This window comes from Drosophila novamexicana, unplaced genomic scaffold, assembly GCF_003285875.2.
Source record: "Drosophila novamexicana strain 15010-1031.04,08,12 unplaced genomic scaffold, DnovRS2.1 tig00000008-arrow-pilon, whole genome shotgun sequence".
NCBI classification, from domain to species: Eukaryota; Metazoa; Arthropoda; class Insecta; order Diptera; family Drosophilidae; genus Drosophila; species Drosophila novamexicana.
The window spans coordinates 4857209-4880649 of NW_020824765.1; the positions used below are offsets into that span (position 1 = coordinate 4857209).

General features: G+C 43.7%; 5 protein-coding genes across 9 annotated transcripts; all 5 read left to right on the forward strand.

Annotated features, from left to right (window-relative positions):
- Positions 1–845: 845 nt before the first annotated feature.
- LOC115763064 (histone H3.v1) lies at positions 846–4122 on the forward strand. Its single transcript, XM_030705491.1, has 7 exons — positions 846–956; positions 1462–1622; positions 1685–1996; positions 2065–2247; positions 2312–2403; positions 2578–2755; positions 3355–4122. Exons 1-7 carry the CDS (start codon positions 878–880, stop codon positions 3748–3750), a joined length of 1401 nt encoding a protein of 466 aa, XP_030561351.1. The 5' UTR covers positions 846–877; the 3' UTR covers positions 3751–4122.
- Positions 4123–4994: 872 nt separating this feature from the next.
- On the forward strand, positions 4995–11469 carry LOC115764035. Of its 5 annotated transcripts, none has more exons than XM_030706888.1 (10): positions 4995–5290; positions 5500–5646; positions 5773–5926; positions 6000–6157; positions 6798–6918; positions 10019–10090; positions 10153–10665; positions 10729–10992; positions 11051–11148; positions 11229–11469. In XM_030706888.1, the coding sequence occupies exons 1-10, from the start codon at positions 5084–5086 to the stop codon at positions 11409–11411; spliced, it is 1917 nt and encodes a 638-aa protein (XP_030562748.1). In that variant the 5' UTR covers positions 4995–5083; the 3' UTR covers positions 11412–11469. The 5 variants fall into 5 exon arrangements, 3 of the variants coding, with proteins under 3 accessions (XP_030562748.1, XP_030562737.1, XP_030562758.1); XM_030706877.1 differs by having other exon boundaries at positions 4995–5263; XR_004017994.1 differs by lacking the exons at positions 10153–10665; positions 10729–10992; positions 11051–11148; positions 11229–11469 and adding an exon at positions 8132–9781 and having other exon boundaries at positions 4995–5263.
- Positions 11470–12750: 1281 nt separating this feature from the next.
- Positions 12751–14900, forward strand: LOC115760014 (putative inorganic phosphate cotransporter). The gene is made up of 4 exons (XM_030701179.1): positions 12751–12808; positions 13170–13306; positions 13362–14447; positions 14511–14900. The coding sequence occupies exons 1-4, from the start codon at positions 12787–12789 to the stop codon at positions 14805–14807; spliced, it is 1542 nt and encodes a 513-aa protein (XP_030557039.1). The 5' UTR covers positions 12751–12786; the 3' UTR covers positions 14808–14900.
- Positions 14901–16232: 1332 nt separating this feature from the next.
- On the forward strand, positions 16233–18522 carry LOC115760293 (putative inorganic phosphate cotransporter). Its single transcript, XM_030701579.1, has 4 exons — positions 16233–16299; positions 16803–16939; positions 16994–18067; positions 18139–18522. The coding sequence occupies exons 1-4, from the start codon at positions 16278–16280 to the stop codon at positions 18337–18339; spliced, it is 1434 nt and encodes a 477-aa protein (XP_030557439.1). The 5' UTR covers positions 16233–16277; the 3' UTR covers positions 18340–18522.
- A 1386-nt stretch (positions 18523–19908) lies between these two features.
- Positions 19909–21691, forward strand: LOC115758684 (putative inorganic phosphate cotransporter). The gene is made up of 3 exons (XM_030699431.1): positions 19909–20146; positions 20211–21284; positions 21360–21691. Exons 1-3 carry the CDS (start codon positions 19982–19984, stop codon positions 21609–21611), a joined length of 1491 nt encoding a protein of 496 aa, XP_030555291.1. The 5' UTR covers positions 19909–19981; the 3' UTR covers positions 21612–21691.
- The last annotated feature ends 1750 nt before the right edge of the window (positions 21692–23441 follow it).

The window sequence follows — 23441 nt, forward strand, 5'->3', positions numbered from 1 at the left end:
TATGTTAGTATATAGGATTAAGCCCGCAATCCAGCCTTTAGTTAGTACAATACTAAATCTACACATTAACCTGGAATTGGAACACGGATACTCGCTTACAACTCTAATCGAGCAGTGCATTTGGAAGACACATAAATAACACAGGTATTGCAAGGGTAACAAGGGTATCTCTGCTGTAGCCCATTTCTGCCTTAACAAAAGTTTGGGTTGAAAAGTTAGTAGATTCTATTGAAGTTATTGCTATCGAAAATTTATCACTCAGGCGACACCTATGCTTCTGAGCTAGCCGAAAGGCCATAAATCTGCTTATACTAAACTTTTTCAAAAGACACTTCATCGCGATGGAAGATAAGAAAGCGATACAAGAGAGATATCGTTAAAATTAAAGTGCTAGCAGGGTGTATGCAAATAGCACACACACATTCAATACACATACACACACAAACACACACACACCTCATAGGGCACTTATTTACTTAAAACACAATAAAAAAATAAATAAAAAGCAAGAGAGCGCGTACAGGACGCAATTACCGCCCACTTTGACCACCACGGCAAAATGGCACACAAAAACAAAAAGAAAGCGCTATGTATGAGGCAAAAAATGGAAAAAATGAGAAATAACACATTGAGCTGTCCTAAATTCAACACCTTGCTTTGGTCAGCAACGTTAGTTGCCCAACGTGGCTCAAACCTGCCACACGCAATACGAAGCACAAGTCCTTCAAGCAAATACATCAAGTAGGCTGTTTGTTCTGAGGCGCTTTCATAATTAATCAGTCCAGCACATATATGTACATACATATATGAATATATATATAAAAAACAAAAAAAAAAAAAATTATATCTATATATTTATATAATTAATAAGTAAAACATGTCTGATACACTTGCAGTCATGCCGATGAATGGACAGGCGGCGGGCCAAAATGGACGCAAGCGGCGCGAAAACGACGGTGCGTATGAGTAATTTGTTAACTGTTTGTCCAACCACTTAAGGATTCACGTTAGTGACTGCTAGCGCTAAAAGGGGGAGGGGCTGCTTGATTAGGCTGCAGTTGGCAGCTGTCGCTTTCTCAAAATGCTGCTCAATATTTCAATAGGCTGCCGTACGGCGGCATTGGAAATTTGAAAGGCGACCTTCAAGGCGTTTCAAGTTGCCAAAAAGTCGCGGAAGAACTTATAAGAAAACTGCCCGAGGCATAGTAAAGTTGTTGAGACTTTAAGTTGAGCATTTGCTCGCGAATTTTAGCTTTTAATTTCGCTTTTACTTGCAAATTGCATGCAAACACGAACAGTCAAAATGGAAACGAAATTGAGACCGTGCTTGAGGGCGTTGGGGGGCTATTTGTTTTTTGGGGGAATTGGCGGGCGGCTGGCATATTCAAAAGTCGGTGTTAAATTAATTTTGCTGCACTTGCAATTGGAATTTATTTTTTATTTGGCGCCTGGCGCTAATAGATTTCTCCGTGAAGCTATCGACCATACGTATCTGGATGCACGAAAAGGACATTGGCAAGCTGACGCGCATCTTGTGGGCGGGCCAGGGACAGCGCCTGTGCCAGCAGGCTAGCAACAATGGGCGTGTCAAGCGCTTCCTGGCCGCCGTGCCGCACGTCATGGTAAGCCATCGAAAGTCTAGTCTGGCAAAAGAGATCATCTAAATTGTTACCGCTGCTCGCAGAATGCCACAAAGGATCTGCATCAGGCGGTGATTGATAACAACCTGGAGACGCTGCAAATGCAACTGGAGCCGCCGGTTCCACCAGCGCTGGTCACCGCCAAGGATAACAACGGTCTCAATATTATACACAAGGCCGCTGGCCTGGGCCATACCAAGATATTGGAGTATCTCATTGGCCTCTGGCCGGAGGGCATACATGAGATCGATATCACTGGCAAGACGCCGCTGCATTGGGCGGCCAGTGCCAAGAACAATATGCGCTGCTATACGCTGCTCACCCAGGCCGGCTGTGATGAGGAGGCGCAGGATTACGTGAGTCGATTACGTGGCGCAATGTCGGAACAATTAAAATTATTTCTCACTGTTCGTTTCCCTTGCAGAAAATGAAGACGCCCTCATACTATCGCCATAAGCCGCACGAAATCGAGCGGGCGTTTCTGGTCTATGTGCCGGAGGCGCCGCGCATCTCCCCGGATAGCGTCACCGACTGGGAGGCACTCAGTGATGATACCGATAGCAATGCCGGCGGTGATACCAGCCGAAGTAGCAGCAAGCAGAGCAAGGTGAGTGCGGGCGATGGGGTGGGGATCCTATGCCTTGGCTAATTGAAATGTTTGTTTTGCCCAGAAACTGGACATTAAACCGGCGGCCGCTGTAAATGGTCGTAAATCGTTGGACGACAGCGCTGAGAACACCTCCGAATTGGACACGAATGATGGGTAAGTGTTGGGCGGCTTGACATTGACTTGGCCTTTAGCATGGTCAGCTTTTCGGTGCGGCGCGGGGCGGGGCGGTGCGTGAGCTATGTGCTAGCTAAAGGCTTCTGCGTTTTACGTTACATTTTTGGCATGGCTTTGAGAGTTTTTTGCATTTTGATCAACCAACCCACGCAGTACCAGCGCCATTGATGATGAAGATTTGTCCAAGGCCGATGCGGAAGTTGAAGTGGCAGCGGCAGCGACTGCGAATGCCGCATTGCCGCTGGCCCAGCAGCGCCGGCCGGAAACGCCGGCGGCCTTTGCACAGGGCAATGCCAGCGATACAGCCGGCGATACCGAAAGCGAAGCTGAGGTAAGTCCTTTAAGCTACCCAGGCCGCCGGCCTGAGTTCCTTTTTTGTTTTTGCTGTTAACTGCTTTGCACCTTGCGCTTTTGCTGTATAGTTTATTGGGTCAATTAGCTAAATGAAGAGCTGCAGTTTTTTTTTTATTTTAGACGCTGTCGAAGTAAGCTATTGTCGGCCATGATGCGGCTTTCTTTTCGCCACAAGTAACACACACAAAACGTACACACACTATTCCCTGCAAGCATTTTGAATTTTCTCAAATCTGTATCGCTGGGAAGATATTGGGGCGATACTATCGATAGCACAGCAATCCTTTACCGAAGGAGAGGTTAAGAGGTGTTGATGCTATCGTAAGTTTATCATCCAGTCGATTCCCGCATGAGTCTCTGCCATTACACATATTGCCAAGGGGAAGATACAAATTCGATAACAAATGTTTTCAAGGCTGTAAATAAGAACTGTACACACATACAAATACACACAAAGAACACTCGCATTTAGCGCTTGGTCAACTCGACTGATACATGTAGATAAAAGTAATATTTTTTACAATTTCGAAAGTTCACAAAGGAAAGCAATCAGTCGACAATTGTTTACTTTTACAGAATATTGCAAGAGCTCTAAGCGCTGAAGATGCTGAAAAGGTTGAGCCAGGGGCAGCGGAACACGCGGAGGATGAGACGGAGGCAAGTGTAGAGCTGGTTGAGAATGGCGAATTAGATGCTAAGAGTGAGCAAAATGCAACTGAAAAGACTGAAGCAATTGTGAATGAGAACGGAACGGAAACGGAAATGGAAATGCAGCCGGATCAAGAAGCAGCAAATGAAGCTGAAGAGCAAGAAGAGCAAGAAGACCAAGTGGACACAGCAGAAGCTGCCGAAGAGCCAACCAAAGACAACGAAGAAGAAGAAGAGAAAGCAACTGTTGCTGCTGCTGCTGCTGCTGCTCATGAGGAGGAGGTGGAAGAGGACGACGATGAGGTACAGATTGGCTTGCTTTAAATGCCAACTCTTGTGCAGTCAGCAATTGTTTAGTAGATTGATTGATTGATTGATCGATTGATGTTTTGTGGCGTTTGCTCAACTGTTTTTTGATATGTGAACTGTATAAAAACTAAAAACCAGCTGCTGGCACTCAATTTAAACCATATATATACCTAAATACCTTAATTCTGTACAACAACGTAGTCGCAACAACAACAACAACAACAACTCAACAACAAAAATAACCACACACAGCTATACTAAATATAAATATACCATATACAACTGCTTAGTACTTGCTATAAAACCTAAACTATATAAAAATCAAACCGATTTCGTGTATGCCGTACAAAACTTATCATTGTATATTTTGTAAACGCAGGTGTTTCCTACTTTCAAAATACATATATATATATATATATACTATTTAAACATATATATCTAACTAATTTAATCAATAACAAATTAAAAAATATTGACTCGAAAAGCAGCAATAAAAAAAACGCAACTCGTGTGTTTTGTTTACGTTTTGCACTCGTATTTCCGTGTTACTTTCCATTTCTATTTGTTTATGTCTGTCCCTTTCTAATATAGATCTAATCAATGCCAAAGTCTGAAATTGTTTTTTCCCCTATCGATTGGCTGAAATCAGCAGCTGTTTTGCCGCAGATACACTCTCTATAATAGAAATGCAAAGAATATGTACTCTATAAATACACATATGAATGCACATTCGATACTCGGCATATGTCCTGGCATTTCACTTTCACTTGCCATGTGTCCTTCTCGGCCTGCCTGGCTGTCGGGCTGCCATCCTGCCAGCCTGACGTTTGCCCGACTTGCCTCTGCTGTCAGCCGGAGCCAAGTCCAAATGGCAACTGAGCATGCAATACGTCAAGAACAGTTGTAAACGTTAGATATTGTATGATATATGTTAGGCGTATACTATATATACTATATGTTTTCCGAGTTAATTTTAAATTGCTGCGCCTGCTGTGGGCCATTTGAAACTCGCAGTTATTACGTTTTGTTTGTCGATTAGCATTTGAGTGGGCGTTGGACCACAATTTAATGACTACAGCTTAGATCATATCTTCAGTGGCCCAAGGTAATACAATATAATAGAATCAATTCAATCACGCGGCGTATGCGCAATATTACGTATACGACATGTTGCAGCAGTTAAACTGTAAAATTTGGGTAAAACCCAGCAGAACGCACCATTTGGCATGCAAACAGAACTGGAAGAATGGCACCCAACTACCTGGCACCCATTTTGTCGTAGTATTTAGTCCTGTGTTTCGTAACCTTGTTGCACTCTAAGCTAGCTGTCCGCTGAGCTAACCAATAAATGCGCAATTCTCTGCAGGATGTGATAGCAGCAACGCCCAGCCAACCAGAAAAGGAACAACAGCAACAGCAACAGCTGGACACGGAACAGGATCTGGTGCAGGATAATGATGGCGGCGATTCGCTCACCTCGTCGCTGGCCATCGAGGGCTTTGTGCAGGGCGCCTCCGAGGATTATACAGTTCAGTCTCAAACGGCAGCTTATGAAGTCGATGATGAAGTATAAGCGGCTAACCCTTTTCTATCTACATCTACTCCTCTATCTCTCTCTCGTTTTTTCATTTGCTGTCTCCTTTGGACCAATTTACTTGATTTTTAGATTTGGCACCTCTTTTCCCGCTTTCACTTCATGCGCACACAAACTCTTGTCGCTTTAATTCTCAGCCAAAACAAAGTTTATCCCTTGTTTTTCCACAGGATGCGCGCTTGCAGCAGATCATCGAGTCGGGCGACATGGAACAGCTGGCCGAGATTGTACTGAACGGCGAGGGTGGCCGGCTGCTGGGCCTAAAGTCCAAGGAACCCGAAATACAGGCATTTCTCAACAATGTGCCCAGCTATATGGTCTGTAACAGCTCCCCCTCTCTATTTTCCCATCTCACACTACTCTCTGCCTTTCTTCCTCTTTTCCCTCTCTCTCTACTGTGTATGTCCAATTGTCCATTGATTGCTGTACTTGCTCGTCTGCAGGAGAAAATCCATCGCGTGCATGATGCGGCACGTGACGGCAGTTTGTTGGCGCTGCAGCAGGCGCTGGATCGCCGGAAGTTCGCCATTGCTAAGGACGACATATCGCCAAATGGCGCCACGCCACTGCACGTCGCCGTACTCTTTGGCCACAGCGGTAAGTTGCGGGGGGTGACACTGTCTACATGGCTGTGTCACAGTTTTCTACATGCTTCTTACCCCATTCCCAGATATTGTACGCTATTTGGCTTCACGCTTTCCGGAGACGATGGCAATTACGGATAATGACGGACGCACGCCGCTGCACTATGCGGCCACAATTAAGGACAACGGCCACTTTTACAATGTCCTGTCGCAGCTGGGCGCCAACCCAAAGGCACTCGACAAGGTAAATATATGTATATATAGAACGTATAGCTCTCGCATAATTTATAGCTCAAGCCTTATGCAGAACATTTTCGGGTGAAATTTAGCTAGTACTTTACTTTTTGTAATGAAGAAACTTAAATTTTGGCCAAAGATTGATTTGTATGTCATTTGTAAATCTTTGTTTTGGGAAGTAATACATAGTTGTTTGCCATCAACTTTGAGGCGTAATGAGTTTTAAATTCTCGCACATTTAAATATATTTAGAATATCTTTTTGATGTATACTAGCTGTCCGCATATGTTTTCAAGGGTATTTAGCGATCGGCACCCTAAAAATACTCGCTCATATTTCCTTTAATAGCTCAATTATTGTGCTTGGAATAGGTCTTGGAAATTTCATAGAATACTTAACATACCCGAGAGCTATTAGTTTCTACTACTCGGAACTACAGCAGCTGCGCCTTCATTTAAGTCTATGCCAGCTTAGCAAACGACCCGAAATTATATGTACACTGACCAGAAATAGGTCAAGTTAGGCCCGCGTTGACTTTCAAGTGTCAGCGCAGTATAAGGTAGGGCCTCGAACTTGCCTTCGCACTTGAATCAATACATGCTATAAATATGAAATGAACTGAAGAATATTTTAAATTCTACACGCAGCTGGGCCACACGCCCGAATTTTATGTGGACATGGAGAAATCGAAAGATGTGCTCACCTACACCGAACTGCTGACCATATTCGGGGCCGAGGAGCTAGAGAACCAGTTGCTCAGCGATCAAGGTAGGCTTTCATTTGTCCAGTTCGTAAAACCTACTGCCAGACGCATTTGAAATCAATTTTATTTTGCTTTGCTGTATGGCTTTAACGTTGTTTTGTTGTTGCACGCAATTTCGCCGCACAACCACATACAACAAACACACACACAGGCACACACACTCAACTGGTTATTAAAGCACCCACAGTAAAAATAATTAAATAGGTTTTTTGTTTGCTAACCCAAACTTCCGGACATGATTGGTTGGCTCGTTGACTCTGCGCCCGCCAAGCATCGATTTTCAGTTGCACACATCACACACATACGCACGCACACATACAGGGCCATACACACGCACACTCAGACCTTCCCACTCACACAACACGCGTCCTTCGCTGGTTGTGTACTCACATATTTATACCTCCATTCGTATAGTTAGTCAACTTTTGGTGGCTAATACGCGCAGTTGTTCCCGCGGACAGTTCGGAGCGCATTAAAATGGCGGCGAATCGGGAATTTTTCAATGAGATTATCAATAATATTGATGATATATTCGGTATGTGTGCAGAAAGATAAACATTGTTTTCTAAGAGTTGACTCTTGAGGCACAAGTAGGGCAAAAGTATGGTATATTAATTTCACTCTTAGCCTAAGCATAAGGCTACTATAGCTGTCCTGCTTTAGCTTGAATTGGGCCCAATTCTAAGCCAAAGTTTCTGCAAAGCAGTTTGAATAGTTAACTGCGAATATAAACTTGTACTTTTCTTGAAATTATACGTTGATTAGGTCACTTAAAAAGTTCCAGTTCAAGTCCGCAAAACTGTCTGATAATTTATTTCTGAAAACACAAGTCGTACTAGTATTTAAGCTATTTGATATGGGTTAAATTTTCAATTGGAGTTAGGTTTCAGCTATTATTTTCTTTTTTTTTTATTGAATCTTAGATGATGGGGTCTATCCAATAGGATTATAAGCTTACTAGTTGCAATATGATTGATTTGTAGGTTGACTACCAAAAACTCATCTTTTACATGCACTAATTTTATTATATTTGCACCTGTTTAAGCACACGCGCCTCTTCTCCGCACCCACAAACATAACAAGTCTCTTGTGCTGCTATGTGTTCGTGTCCATGTGTATGTCTGTGTGTGTTGGTGTTCAAGCCCGCTGTGCTGTACTGATAATCATCAACAATTACACCCAACGCTGCCCAACAACAACAACAACTACAACAACCAGTGCCCGATGATCTGCACAGCGCACGCCGCGAGCTCCAGGATGGAGAAATCGCTCGTACTCTGGAGCGTTGCTTCAGCGTCATCACGGAGTCTGGAAAGTTGCTAAGCGGGACAACAGCCTCGGCGTTGGCGCATCGAAAGCCCTTGAGTGCCTCCGCGTTGCAGCTATCCGTGACGAGCTATCTGAGCCGCTTTCTCAAACGCATGGTCTACGAGAAGATTAAGCGCCGGCAGACGCGGCTCGATCATAATCTCTTCGATGTGCTCTGGCCGGCCATGCGTAAGACCTCGAAGCTGCGGCACCTGGAGGAGGATATCAATTGTGGCATCATAGCGCCCGACTTTGATGTGTTTGTGGTGTTCCAGGAGTTCCTGGTGCCGCTGCTCAAGGACATGCACTGCCTTAGCATCGATGCGGACTTCAAGCCGCAGCCGCGACTCGCCTACTTTCCCATGGACAATGGCGAGCGCCTCAATACGGCTGCCTTTGTGTTCGACGATGAATCACAGCTGGTCACGCGCTGCATTGTGGAGGCGTCGCGCAATCTGGATCAACTGGAGTTGCCGCTCAATCTGACCATAGGCCAGATCGAGCAGGCCGAACGCCTAATGATGGGCAAAATGTTTACGGCCAACTTTGCCGAGGCCATTGGCGAGACGGAATCGGGCAGCTACTATACGCTGACGGAGCTTATGGAGCCAGACTCGGAGGTGGCAAAGCAGCTCAGCAATTTGGGTCTGATGATACCACTGTTAGATACCAAAGATCTGGTTCAGGCGGCCGAGTCAACAGCCTTTAACGGCGCACTATGGCCCTATGGCCGTGGCGTCTACGTCAACTCCGCACTCAACATGGCCTTGTGGCTCAATTGCCAGGAGCATCTGCGTGTCATATCGGCTAGTAGTAGCAAGGAGCCGGCAGACATGGGCGCTGCCTACACGCGCGTTGGTCGCGCCGTCTCTTACTTGGAAACACAGCTGCACTTCAAGGAGAGTTATCTGCTCGGCTATTTGCAATCCCGGCCAGCTTACCTAGGCACGGGTCTCAAAATGACCACAATTGTCAAGCTGCCCAATCTGATGAAGGAGCTGGACAATTTGCGGCATCTGTGCTCCGTGCGTGGCCTCAGCATGGTCACCAATCGTCTGTCCAAGCTGACCGTGCGGCTGATCAATATGCAAAGCATGGGCGTTGTGGAGTATGTGCTGTTCCAGGACTATTGTACGGCTGTCACAAATATAATGTCGCTGGAGAAGGATATGTCGCTGACAAACTCCAAGCATATAGCCACCATGCTGGTCAAGATCTTTAAGCGCAAAAAGAACAGCATTATAGATCGCAACTGATCGCAGCCAAAAAAAGCAAGAATCAAAAGATACAAGATACAAGCTACAAGATAGAAAATGAAAGCACAACTCATACATTTCAAGGCAATTGTATTGTAAATACAACAAGAGCAACAGCAACAACAAAAAGAGCACTAATAACTATTAAATTGTAATATATATACATAAATACAGCTGCATTCGATCGATCGATAAAATTAGAGTTTATTTAGTTGCAAAGCAGCAGCATAACAAATCAAAGAAAAAAACAAAAAACAAAATCAAACGCCAACCACATCCTCAGCTTCGGCCTCATGAGATACACGTACGTACCTATTGCTCCTCCAACCCGCAGCTCCCTTTGTCCCATTAGCAATGTGTACCGTTCTTTATTATTATTTGCAAGGTTTGTTTTTTAGTTTCATCGTAGACTCATTTGGTTCCAAAAAAAAAACCTAACTTGACTCTCTCGCTTTGTGTACAGAAATTAGTTGAACTTTTGAATGTGCCCAAGAATTGCTGATCTTCAGCTGTGTCTTATAAAGTTTCTCTGCATTCGCAGGTCAGTCGCAGCCAGTTAGTTTTCAGGGCAATCCCATCTTTAAAACGGAACAGGGCAAATATCTGGCGGATTGTAAGTGCAGAGGTCACACAAGCAAGGCTTTTAGCTGTTAAACCATTTTTCCCCCCTCTCAGCGCTGGCCGATCCCTTGATCAAGGCCTTGACGGAAATAGCTAATAAACGGCCCAAGGATCCCGTCGCCTATCTAACCGGCTATCTGCAGCAATTCATGGGCCAACGCAAGCCCATTATTGAGGCCCTCGTCCACTCGAGCAGCAGCAAGACCAACTCCACGGCGATAGCCAGCTCCGTCTCAAAGGTTAGCAGCAGTCGTACGGGCAAACCCCATGCGGACATCATTGAACTGGACGCACGCTCACTAGCCGAGCAGCAGGAGGATGATGAGGATGCCGCTTTGGCTGTGCAGCACTTGGAGGAGCGCGATGAGCATGGCCAGAGCATGTTGCACTTTGCCTGTGCTCGCTCGCATCGGCGTGGCGCGCTCTACACGCTTATCGAGGAATCGCGCATTGATGTCACCTACAGGGACGAGCTCTATCGCACGGCTAGGGACGTGGCACTGCAGGCTAATCAGCCAAATAATGCCGCCGAAATCGATCGCTATGTGCTTGCTCAGGCAGTGCTGGGTAGGCTAAACAGTTGCCTCATGTCAATTTAATTCTTCAATTCATATTCCTTGCTGCTTCTAGGTGATGTGGAGCCCTTTGAACAGCTGGCACTGCAGGGTTACGATCACATTTTGGATGTGGAAGATGAAAACGGCAAGTCCATTGTGGACGTGGCCGCAGAGCGGCGGCATGAGGCACTCGTTGACTTTTTGAATAGTCTGCGCGTGCTGGAAGAGACACGTGAGGATCTACATCAAGTGATACGTGACAAGGATATGGAACGATTCAAAGAGCTGACCGCAGTGCCCAACGCCAAGTGGCTTATTAAGACCAAAAACTATTATGGTATGTGTTCTAGGAGTAGTTGATATTTTGAGGGATTCCTTACAATCTGCTCCATTAGGTCGCACCGCTCTGCACATAGCCGTGCTGAAGGAATCCGAGGAAATGGTACAGCACTTGGTACAGCTTTGTCCCGAGGCGCTCAAGGTGACGGATAATGTAAGCTATCCACGTTTCTCGGAAGGAATGAAACTCCTTTAATATCTGACGTTCAATTGCTTTCTTCTCTGGTCTCTCAGTTGGAACGCACCGTCTTGCACTACGCACTGGGCACCAATTTCTGTGAAAGTGTCAGCCGTATTCTCATTCAAAATGGCGCCAAGCGCACGGCGAAGGACCTGAAGGGTAGACAGCCGAGCTACTACTTCATCAACAAGGCGGATATACTGCGCCTGCAGGAGGAGGAGGAGGAAAGTCGCTGAGCAATATTTACGTATAGAAGTCATTTAGCTCTAAGTTGTTCTAGTTAAATAAAAACGTTTAGCAACAATTGCCTTAATAAACGATTTAAGCAAACAAATTAGCCTTCACCCAGTTTGTCGCGCTTTAATTAATAGCACCTTCGAGAGAGTTGGAATTCTCGCACCTTTGAGCAACACTTTCTCCTATCTGCTAAAGTGCCCCATTGAGATAAGTGCTAAGACATCAAATTGCGATTCGTTTAAGCTATCTTGGGGAGCTTCTCGATACTGTCATTCATTGATGTGAAGTGCTTCACTCCACAGGGTCGATAAACGCCGGGTAACCGAATTCGAGTGCTGTGACCGTCAAAGATAAGATTACGACTTAATCCATGGCCTTGCTGTTCAATAACTGTGATTTTTTGCCATTTAAGTGGGGATACTGACTTAGTCATGCGTTTTGAGACACTTAATGAAAAAAAACGTTAAATTACTTCAGTAATGATTCTGTTTAGTTTATTACTAAGTATCATTAAAAACAGATGTTATAATAAATTAAAGTAACATATAGAAAGTTGAACATACTAGACTATAATATCTCATTGGAATTGCAAAATTAGGAGCATGAATTACAGTACTTTTTATGTCTAAAAAGCATATTTATGAGTATATATCTATTTCTGATCAGTACCAACATCCGAGGGGGAAAGTTATGTCCAAACTAGTCTCTCCTTAAACTACGTCTATTCATTGCGGGCTCTACAGTTGTTGAATTCGTCCTGTTCGGACCATTATAAATCGATCAAGAAATTAGATTTTGATTTGCATAGAGCAATTTCTACTCTTTAAAATATCTTTATCAAAATCAGCAGTTATGAGCAATATAACAATATGTAAAAGGGTATTTAATGTGCGGCATGAGGAAAATGATGTAATTACTTTCACATATTTACTTTCTAGTCTAGAAAATCATCTGTTGAGCCTTAGGCCAAGTGGACTGGGTCGTCCGTCTGTCTAGTCATGAGCATTATCTATTCAAATGAGAGACCAACATCTGCATATGTATGTTATATATTATCAACAATAGAGAAGACTGTGTGTGGGTGGGTGGGCGTGTGTGTTTCGCGTACTGTGCTATGTGTTTTGTTCTTCTCTTCGATTTGCTGTCAATGCCCTATCAGTCGTTCGGTGCGCATGTTGCTGATACTTACTATCAGAGTGTGTATGTGTATGTTTCAAGTGAAGTGCTCTGATTTCAGACTAACGCAAAGTATGAAACGATTAACAGGCAGGTGGTAAGGTGGTTAGGTGTAAAGCCAGCTGACAACCAGAGCCACATTGAGTTGCTTGCCGGAGTGGTGCGTGCGCGGTTCAAGCATAAGTCGAGCGCTACGAAATGAAAGCGGAAACGAATACGGGTAATGAAAAGTTAGGATCCTTGGTGAAAAATATTGAACAAGTGCCCAAAAACCCTGCTATTTGATAAATGTATTGTGATTCAATGTGATATAGAGCCATGCTCTTGCAAGTTTTAATCTGATGCATAAATATATCAAGTGGACTGGGCGATTCTAGACTTTACAATTTACGAACACAGCTCTAGAAATTCCCAAGTGCTTCAGCTATATTTTTAGGAAATGACTTGACCAAAGGCGCAATAAAATGAGTTTCGAAAAGGAAAACAAAGAGCTACCTTTGGAACAGAAATTTAAAAGAGATTATACTTTGATTTCCAAAGTTTAAAGTGTATTTTGTAATGGATTTCCTTTTGGCTTATAGGTCCCATGCTGGGTCAGCGTCATGTGCAGACTTTTCTGCTTTTCCTCTCGATTGTTGTCAACTATATAGCAAAGTTTAACGCTGGCGTTGCAGTTGTGGCTATGACCAATGCGGAAAGCACAAATCCCAATTTTCCCGTAGGTATTTAAGGATTAAATAAGGTCAATACTTACCCTCAATTATCCTCGCAAGGAGTACGATTGGAACGAAATGGAGCGCTCTTATATACTATCCAGTTTCTTCTGGGGCTATATTATGACGCAGTTTCTGGGCGGTTGGCTCTGCCGTCGTTATGGCGCCCGGCTGACCATGTTTGTATCGACCATTGGCTCAGCCGTGCTCGTGCTGCTGGTGCCCTTCTGTGTACCCTGGGGCGGTTGGCAGGCCTACTGCGTGATACGTGTCGGCATGGGCTTGTTCCAGGGTCTGATGTTTCCCTGTGTGCACGCGCATTTGGCCAACTGGTGTCCGGCCTCGGAGCGCAACAGACTGGGCGCCCTGGCCAATACCGGGCTCGACTTCGGCACTCTGCTGGCCATGTTTGTGAGCGGCCAGGTAGCCGCCTCCAGCATGGGTTGGCCGGGCATCTTTTACATCTCCTGCGCAGTGGGCGTACTGTGGTGCATTGGCTGGATGATATTTGGTGCCGATTCACCGCGGCAGTCTAAATTCATAAGCAAGGCGGAGCTGCATTACATCGAGTCGTCGATTAGTGCGAGCAGCAAGCAGGAGGAGACAATAGAAACGCGTCAAATTCCAGTGCCCTGGAAAGCCATCCTGACCTCGGGGCCCTTCTGGTCGTTGTTTTTGGTACGCTGCACGCAATCCTGGGGCTACTCCACACTTCAGGCAGAGATTCCCGCCTATATGAACGGCGTGCTACTGATGGAGATGAAGAGCAATGCCTTGTTTTCGGCGCTGCCCTATTTGGCCTCCTGGGTAATGGCGTTTGTGTATCTCATTGTTTCGGATATTTTGCTCACAGGTGGCACACTAACCATCACTGGCATACGTAAGACCTTCAACTCGCTGGCCTCCTGGTTGCCAGCCATAAGTTTGATTGGCCTCAGCTTTCTGGACAGCAGCCAGAAGACCTTGGCCATTGTCCTAATGACCGTCAGTGTGGGCATTAATGCCGGCTCCACCATTGGCAGCGCCCTAAACACCATCGATCTGTCTCCCAACCATGCGGGCATCCTAATGGGCATTGTCAATACGGGCGCAAACATTGTGCCCATTCTGACGCCGCTGCTTGTGGGGATTATTGTCAAGAATGAGGTGAGTTTGCCAGATATATTATGTATATCCAAAAATATGCTAAATTCACATTCATTTTCGCAGCAAGATCGTGTTGAGTGGCAGGTGGTTTTCATTATTTCTGCAGTCATTTTCTTTGTGGGCAATCTGTTCTACATTCTATTCGGAAAAATGGTAAATCAGCCGTGGAATGCCGCCGACTTTCTCGATCAGCAAAAGGAGCCTCTCCGCCAAGAGGAGGGGCAAGCAGCTAAAGCTAATGCAAAAGCCATCGAGGCACTGCAAAATGAGAAGCAAGAGACAGCTAAAGATAAGGATAAATCTGAAGAAGTAAAACTTGAACAAAATTACGACAAATCGAAACTCAGCGGATCCACATAGTTCTATTAACTGAACAGGCCATGTAATCGTGGAATAGTGATAACAACAAATATGAAATAGCAGTGCTTATAGTACTTAGTTATACCAATTAAGAATTAATCACGGCTGGGTCGTAGATAAATAACATAACTATATTTGATAAATATATACTAAAGATAAACGTATTTCGAGGTTGCCTTATCGTTATTTCAAAAATGTTTGGCTACTTACTTGGGCGCTAATCTTTTCATTATTGCTATATTACATTTTACTTGATTGATTTTAATTATATATTTTATCTGCTCTGACGTAGTTAGGCGCACGTTGGTATGTGGTAGAAATTCCTCGAAGATGTTTTTTGTAAAGCTTTCAATTGAATGTGTTGATTGGAGCCTGGAAACTTTTAACGTACGATTATCATCCACATTTCGTGGTTTTGTAGTAAAGAATCCAGACTCTTATCCGAATCTATCGAAGGTCGACTAGAATAATTAAACAGACACACAAAACATATGCATCTAGATACACTCAGGGTTTTCTTGGTAGAGGCGACGTAACTATTTCCCCTCTGAATTTGAATTTAACCCTACCCTGTCTAGATTCTAAGATCCCGCAATAGAAGCAGTGTTGGAAAATGTAGAATAAAGCGCTGGAAAAGTTATGATTTTTACACCTAGTGAAGGTCTGAATAATCGGCTTGCATTCAATAAAATCGAATTATTAATCGCATCCGCTTGCTCAAAAATTCTAATTTTATTTATTCGTGATATGTTTGAGTCTAAAATAGAAATCAATTCAAATATTTGACACAATCTATCTAAAATGGGAGAAATACGGCTATAAAGGACACTTTCTACTTTAGTTGTTCATTTATGAAATACAAATATTTTACAGCGCAAAATCATTGCATACTTTTGCGCGGACGACAAAAGATGCATACTTCTGGGAAGTGGCTTAGAAAATTGTATCTAAGGGACGAATGGATAGGATTAAAACGAATTAATTGTTTTTTTTTTTTTGATAGGCCTGGGAATTGCAAATAATCTATTTTTATATGGATTGCTTTGGGGCTGTGCTCGAGCCTCAGTCTACAAGATTTTTCTCGCTCTTTCTCAACTGCTGCTGCTCCTCTGTTGGTATAGGTCAGCAAACAATGTTCTCACCCAGGTAATTGCGTTGAAGGTCAAATATTTCATTTATTGCCGTACATTGTTTTCAATTTTCTTTAAATGTGTCTCGATGGGGCTCTGGTTATTTTGTAGCACGTGTTCGGCCTTATCGTTGGATAATCAATGCTGATAAGCTAACCAAAAATGCTTGCTAATCAGTTTAGATACGCTCGGGCAAAGTGTCAAGAGTTGAACTAACATTAGCTCGATTTATTCGGCTGTGGTCAGTAGTGCAGATTGAACGTGTCAAGAACTGGTGGCTCTCTGGAGAACTTAACTATTTACTCATTATATAATTGGATCAAGGACTCTGACGGGCAAAATGACCGCGGAGGTAAACAAAGGTAAGGACTGCATAGCTTGAGATTTAATTAAAAAGGTACGCAATTCTCCAAAAGCATTTAAAAAGAAACAGAAAGTGGCTGAATATATTTGATTTAGTTTCTGTGATTAACTCATATCAATCAAAGTTTATCTGGATATAAAAAAAATCGTTTTGTTGGGCATATTTTAGCCGACTTTGGAAATGTCCAAAAATGAATGCAAAGTCTTTCATTAGTATTTAAATTCTTAAATTGTTTTTATTTTCTGTGAAGGATGATAATAACAAGTGTTGAAAAAGAATTTTTGGAAATCTAACACCTTTTATATTGCTTTTGTCATAAATATTATAATCTGCGTATAATCAGCCCACACGCAATAGGAAATCGCCCATAAATAAAAACTAGTCTGGTTATTCAGACTAACTGACTGATAAGTGTCAAGGCACGCGAATGTTTTACAACGTGGTCAGATTATTTATAAAGGCCTCTGGGTGTTTACCATATTAATAAATCATATTTTTCAGGTCCTATCTTGGGCATACGTCATCTGCAGGCGCTGCTAATATTTATAACCATAACCTCTATTTACCTTGGACGTCTTAATGTGGGCGTCTCTGTTGTGGCCATGACTAATGCGGAGTCCACTAATCCATATTTTCCCGTAAGTAGCAATGCCCCATTCCACAACTTCGTTTAATTAGTTTATCTTCTGCAGGAATACGACTGGACAGAGGTGGAGAAATCCTATATCCTGTCCAGCTTCTTTTGGGGCTACATCATCACTCAGTTTTTGGGTGGATACCTGTGTAAACAGTTTGGTGTGAAGAGTGTAATGTTCTGGGCCACCTTTGCTTCGGGCGTCTGCAGCGCCCTCACGCCCTGGTTCATAGGCTGGGGCGGCTGGGCCAGCTACTGTGGCATTCGCGTGCTCATGGGCTGCGCCCAGGGACTCGTCTTTCCCTGCATTCATCAACATTTGGCGCGCTGGTCGCCGCCAGAGGAACGCAATCGCCTTGGCGCACTGAGTCACACGGGCATCGAGTGCGGCAATGTATTGTCCATGTTCGTGAGCGGCATGATAGCCAAGGGACCGATGGGCTGGCCCGGCATATCCTATGTATCCGCTGGAGTGGCCTTTGGCAGCTGCACCTTATGGTTCCTTCTGGCCGCCAATAATGCCACCGAATCCCGTCTGATAAGCGAGGCAGAGAGAAATTACATCGAATCATCTCTAAAGCATGGAGAAAATTATCACAGTGCCATCATTCCCATACCCTGGCGAGCTATTTGGACATCGGTGCCGTTTATTGCTTTGTTGGTGACACGCTGCGCCGAGACCTGGGGCCTAAGTACGCTGCAGGCTGAAATTCCGGCCTATATGAATGGAGTGCTGCACATGGATATTAAGGACAATGCGCTGTTCTCTGCTCTGCCCTTCATGGCCATGTGGGTTATGTCCTATGTCTATCTGGTCTGTGCCGATCTGCTGCTCACGAACAAATGCATGACACTGACATTCCTGCGTAAGACCTTTAATACGATGGCTTTTTGGATACCCGCTGCTACGCTCACTGGCGTTGGCACTATCGATGTGAACCAGAAGACGGTGGCCATTGTATTGATGACTCTTAGCGTGGGCTTTAACAGCGGAGCCACCATTGGCAGCTCTCTGAACTCCATTGATCTGTCGCCCAACCATGCCAGCATACTCATGGGCATTATTAACACAGCCGCGAATGTGGTACCCATTGTGACACCACTCGCCGTGGGTCTGATTGTCAAAGATAGTGTAAGCTTTTATTTAATAGTTATCTTTATATTTTCAAGTGTGCTAATCGTTCCTTCTTCTACTTATTTTAGGGTGATCGCACTCAATGGCAAATAGTGTTCACAATATCTGCCGTGATATTCTTTGCAGGCAATTGCATTTTCTTGGCATTTGGCTCGGCTGTTTCCCAGCCCTGGGATGCCGAAGACTTTCTGTTACGACCCGAGCCCGAGCTGGCAAACCCTCCAGCTTTAAGCGAAAAACCCGAATCGAAAAAGACGATCAGCAGTTAACCGGAACCGATAGGCCGCAATCTGCTAGCAATTGACTTGAACGAGTATTATTTTAAATCACATCATAAACCCAAAAGAAATCTGCGAGTGTTTTATTTGGCAATTGACTAAAGTGATAAGCCAAGGAGTGTCAAGAAATAAAGTTATATGTACTCAACAGTTGCCATATATACTCAACAGCATTCCATTTTGTTAGTGAGCAATATGGACAAGTAGATAAGAGTTATAGAGAAATAAAGCAAACCCCAAGGGGTTTTTCCTAATTTATGATTTTTGTTTTGAATTTTTCGACCTTTATATTTTCAATCTAACCTATTGATAATATAGGCCTGTGCCAATTATGCCTCGCATACCTGAAAGTCGAACACATATTTTCTCTCACATTTAAGACATATATCATTTTAATAAAATATTTTGGCAGATGATCATTTATTTAGTTATTGTTGCATAGCGAAACAAATCTGTGTAGAATTCTCTCCGCGCATGGCGGAAATATTAATCATCTTTCAAGTTTGACGTGTCTTTTCTTCCTTCTGTCGCCTACTGTAATCGCACGACTTTCGGTCTGGTGATAACTCAATTCAGCTTTAATTTATTTAAAGCGAGCCAATAAAGTGTTATAAATAATATTCCTTGACTGCTGCTATTGTTTTTCCCCTGCAAGACAGAGTTTCTTTATGGCCAATAAGTGGTTCAGTTGTACACTGAGAAAAAAAAGTAGGTAGCAAATAAAAAGGAGCGGGAGCACAAGTTTGAGGAAATTTAATTTAATTAAAAATAATACCACTTTATAATCAAAATGGTTAACAAACTATATATAGACACAACTGAAAATATGTATATTATATTTATATAATTTATAATAGATGCAATCATGTAGATTTTACAAAGTAAAACCTAGATTTTTGTACAGTGTATGCCACTCGAGCCAATTGATAATTCGTGTTTTTTTTTGTCTTTGTTTTTAGCAATATTTTGAAAGCTTATCGATTATTTTTATTATTTATTTAGCTAGTAGCATCGCTTATCAACGCATTATTATTTGCTGGGCAATTTGATTAAAATCATAAAGAATATTCAAAAAGATTCATTCACTCGCTGGCTCGACTTTGAGTATCAACATGTGGCTTCGGCTTGTGGCAACAGCTGTTGGCAAAGAGTGAAGCGCAGTCAGTCATAAATCTTGATGCAAAATAAACAGCTCGCTTCAAATGATACGTCACATTGCTTTACTTCTATAATTTACCCCCTTTTTTTTTGAGAGAGAGAGAGAGAGAGCCCATCAATATTTGTTGTTGAACAGAAGCCGATCGGACCGAATTGAATGGAGTAAGATAAACATAATGCCCAAACAATAGATCCCAAGAAATGCGAACGTCATTAGCCTGTGGAGCTACTGGGATTTGCGTCAAGAGCAGTTTTGTTTATTTAATTAGTGTTCTCCCGGGTAAATGTGAATGATATGCGCCGCATAGCCAGCCGAGAAGTCAGCTCACTGTGCGCTTCTATAAAAGTCGCCGTTACAGTAGCGACTAGCTCCAGAACCATTCCGCACAACAAGCGGTGCGCAAATAGAGTGCACAAGCAAAAAAAAAAACAGTATAAATAACTCCAAGAGAAAGCATTTAGTAAGCCACACACCATGACTAGCCTCAGCAAGGTGCCCAAGGGGCCACGGATTGGGCTGCGGCATGTACAGTCGCTGCTGCTCTTTCTAGGCCTCACAGTCATGCACATTGCGCGCTTGAATGTCAGCGTGGCGATTGTCGCAATGACCAATGCTGCATCTACGAATCCCAACTTTCCCGTAAGTTTACAGTGCATCAAAATATAATTGCATGGCTGACGTATTGGATTTTATGTGCATGCAGGAATACAATTGGACAGAACGCCACAAATCGTATATACTCTCCAGCTTTTACTGGGGCTACATTCTGACCCTTTGCCCGGGCAGCTTTCTGTGCCGTCGCTTTGGCCCCAAGATAGTGCTCTTTATAGCCAGCTGTGGCACAGCCGTGTTCAGCCTGATTACGCCCTGGAGCATCTCTTGGGGCGGCTGGCAAGTGTTCTGTGCCATACGGATTTTGCAGGGTCTGTTCCAGGGCGTCATCTTTCCGTGTGTTAACGAGCATCTGGCCATGTGGTCACCGCCGGAGGAGCGCAATCGTCTGGGAGCCTTCAGCTACACGGGCACGGACTGTGGTACCGTGCTGGCCATGTTCATCAGCGGCATGATAGCCAAGAGCGCCATGGGCTGGCCGGGCATCTCGTACGTGTCGGGCGCTTTGTGCGGCGCCTGGTGCATACTCTGGCTCATCTTTGGCGCGAATAATGCGCCCGAGTCGCGTTTCATCAGCGAGGCAGAGTGCAAGTATATCGAATCTTCGCTGCAGCACAACGAGGACTTCCATGAGCGCATCATACCCATACCCTGGCGTGCCATTTGCTGCTCCGTGCCCTTCCTGGCGCTGCTGGTGGCCCGCTGCTCCGAGACATGGGGCCTTAGTACGCTGCAGGCGGAGATACCGTCGTATATGAACGGCGTTTTGAATATGGACATACAGAGCAATGCGGTCTTCTCCTCACTGCCCTTCCTGGCCATGTGGCTGCTCTCCTACGTTTATCTGATTGTGGCCGATGTGCTGCTCAAGCGCAAGTGGTTGTCCCTAACGGCGGTGCGGAAGCTCTTCAATACGCTCTCCTTCTGGATACCCGCTGCAGCGTTGATTGTTATCGGATTTTTGGGCGAGGACCATTCGAATGTGGCCATTGCCTTGATGACGGTCAGCGTGGGCGTCAACAGTGGCGCCACAATTGGCAGCTCCCTGAATACCATCGATCTGTCGCCCAATCATGCGGGCATCCTGATTGGCCTGAGCAATACGGTGGCCAATGTGATTCCCATCCTGACGCCCCTCATAGCTGGCGTTATTGTTGTGGACAAGGTAAGTTGTAGGGGGGAACATTGAGTAAGTTTACGATTAGTTTTCTTCATTGTGTGCTCTTCTACTCTCCTCCAGCATGATCGCGGCCAGTGGCAAATTGTGTTTGGCATTGCCGCCGTCATCTTCTTCGTGGGCAACTGCGTATTTCTCATTTGGGGCACGGCGCAGGCCCAGCCTTGGGATGCGGATGATTATTTGACGCCTAAAGATGCAGAGACGTGCAGTGAAAAGCGTGCACCTGCTCCGGCCATTGCGCCTCCCATTGATCCAGTGCTGGAGCAGCAAATCAGCTGGCCTGAGAGATATACGGCAAAAGCCATGGACTGAGCAGCGGCGGAAACAGGGAACAATTAGTTTTATTTATCAGTATTAACAAATAAGCAGGTTGTAATTTATTTTATTTATAAGGCCATAAATGTGAGCTTAGGTAAATTATATTAATAGATTTCGAAATCAATTGTTTGTATTTTTTTCCTGTTGCTACGAATCAATGGGACGGATTTCGACACTCGACCAACCATTCAAAAGTCAAGAGTCTACACTCTAGATTCTATTGCCCCTGCATTATCTTATCTGACAATTTCTTTAAAATATATTTGACATTTATATGTATATTAGTGCGAAACACTCTGGCATAAGCCCCTATATCTTCGCTGGTGCCAGCCAGCTGGAGCTGGAGTCGACGTACAGATAGAAACAACGAGCAAGCGTGCGAGCTTTAAGAGCAGTTGGCAAAACATTTGTCGCAGCTGTTTGGCTTGCCACTAACATTCCGTTATCGACTGATACTAGGCTAAAAGTATATACTATATGTTTATATAGTCAGACATATTGCCGCTATTTCTGTGCTTAGTGCCTGGTTCTGTTTGCATTACGTGCCCCCTACAAGTGGGTTAAGTTCAGGGCCAGCTTGTGTTCTCTGGCCTGTGTGTCATGGCCAGATCTTGAGGCTTGGCACGCGACCAGCTTATTGTAAGGGGGCAGGTCTCTAGCTATCTAATCAGTCGGTTGCCCAAGTTCAATTATAGAAAAGCGTTTAATAATTGTTTTTGCCATCTGATAAAATTGAATCAGATCGCAATTGGTTCAATCGATTGATATAATGCCCTGCGCTCAGTATTTGCACATTGATAAGAATTGTCAGTGTCAGCCGCCGGTTCAATAAATATTGCTCCCTGTTCCACGATCATATGCTACGTATATTTGTGTTGGTGTTTGTATTGTTTGTTTACCAACAAACTATTATTAAGTCATTCACTTTATCTGCTCTGCTTTGTCATTTGCTAACCCAAATCATTTTGCAATTGTATCAAGAGAATGTCTATAAACAGAATCAGCTGAGTCCCATTTAGTTTAATTTCAGAGCGGGTTACTCAGTACTTAGTTAAGTATATATATATATATATATATATATATATATATATATATATAATTGATTGTACTAACTGACGGACTGACTCACTGGTGATCAATGCACAGCTCAAAACGTAAGAAAAAGAAAGCTGAAATTTTTGTTGTACTTGCCATATGTGAGGAAGGCGTACGCTGAGACGAGGTCTTTGGAAAATCGCGGAAAAATCGAGAAAAACATTTGTTTGAAGTTTGTTTGCTTACCATCTCATTGGCCTCAAACTCATTTTTAAGGGGGGTCAACGATTTGCTGAATGATGTTTCGGTTTGAATTCCATTTCAAGGATCTGCTTGAAAAATCATCACTTTTCGCAAAATCCATGATAACACGACAGAAATGAGAGTCGAAGATTGTATGAACGAAAATCGAAATTTGATTTCTAAAATTTGAAGCAAATATCTTGTACCGGACGGGGCTGGGAAATACCAGCTAGTATTTATATATGTCTGTCTTTGAATACTTGCTTTCAAACTGCTTTAACTAATTAGTTTTCCCTGCTAATTGTGTGTTAACAACACTGCAACAGACTGTCAGAAGTGCCAGATATCTTACTTGAGGCACTATAACACATGTTTCGAAACTTTACACTTAGCGTTAACATTATACAATTAGTTCGTATGTGCATATATTATTGCAATGATTCATTTTATAATTATTCACTGCATAGGAGATTTATATCCTAGCAATAATTGCTATAAAATATCAATCCAACTTATTTTGTAAATACCATTGTTACAATACTAGCC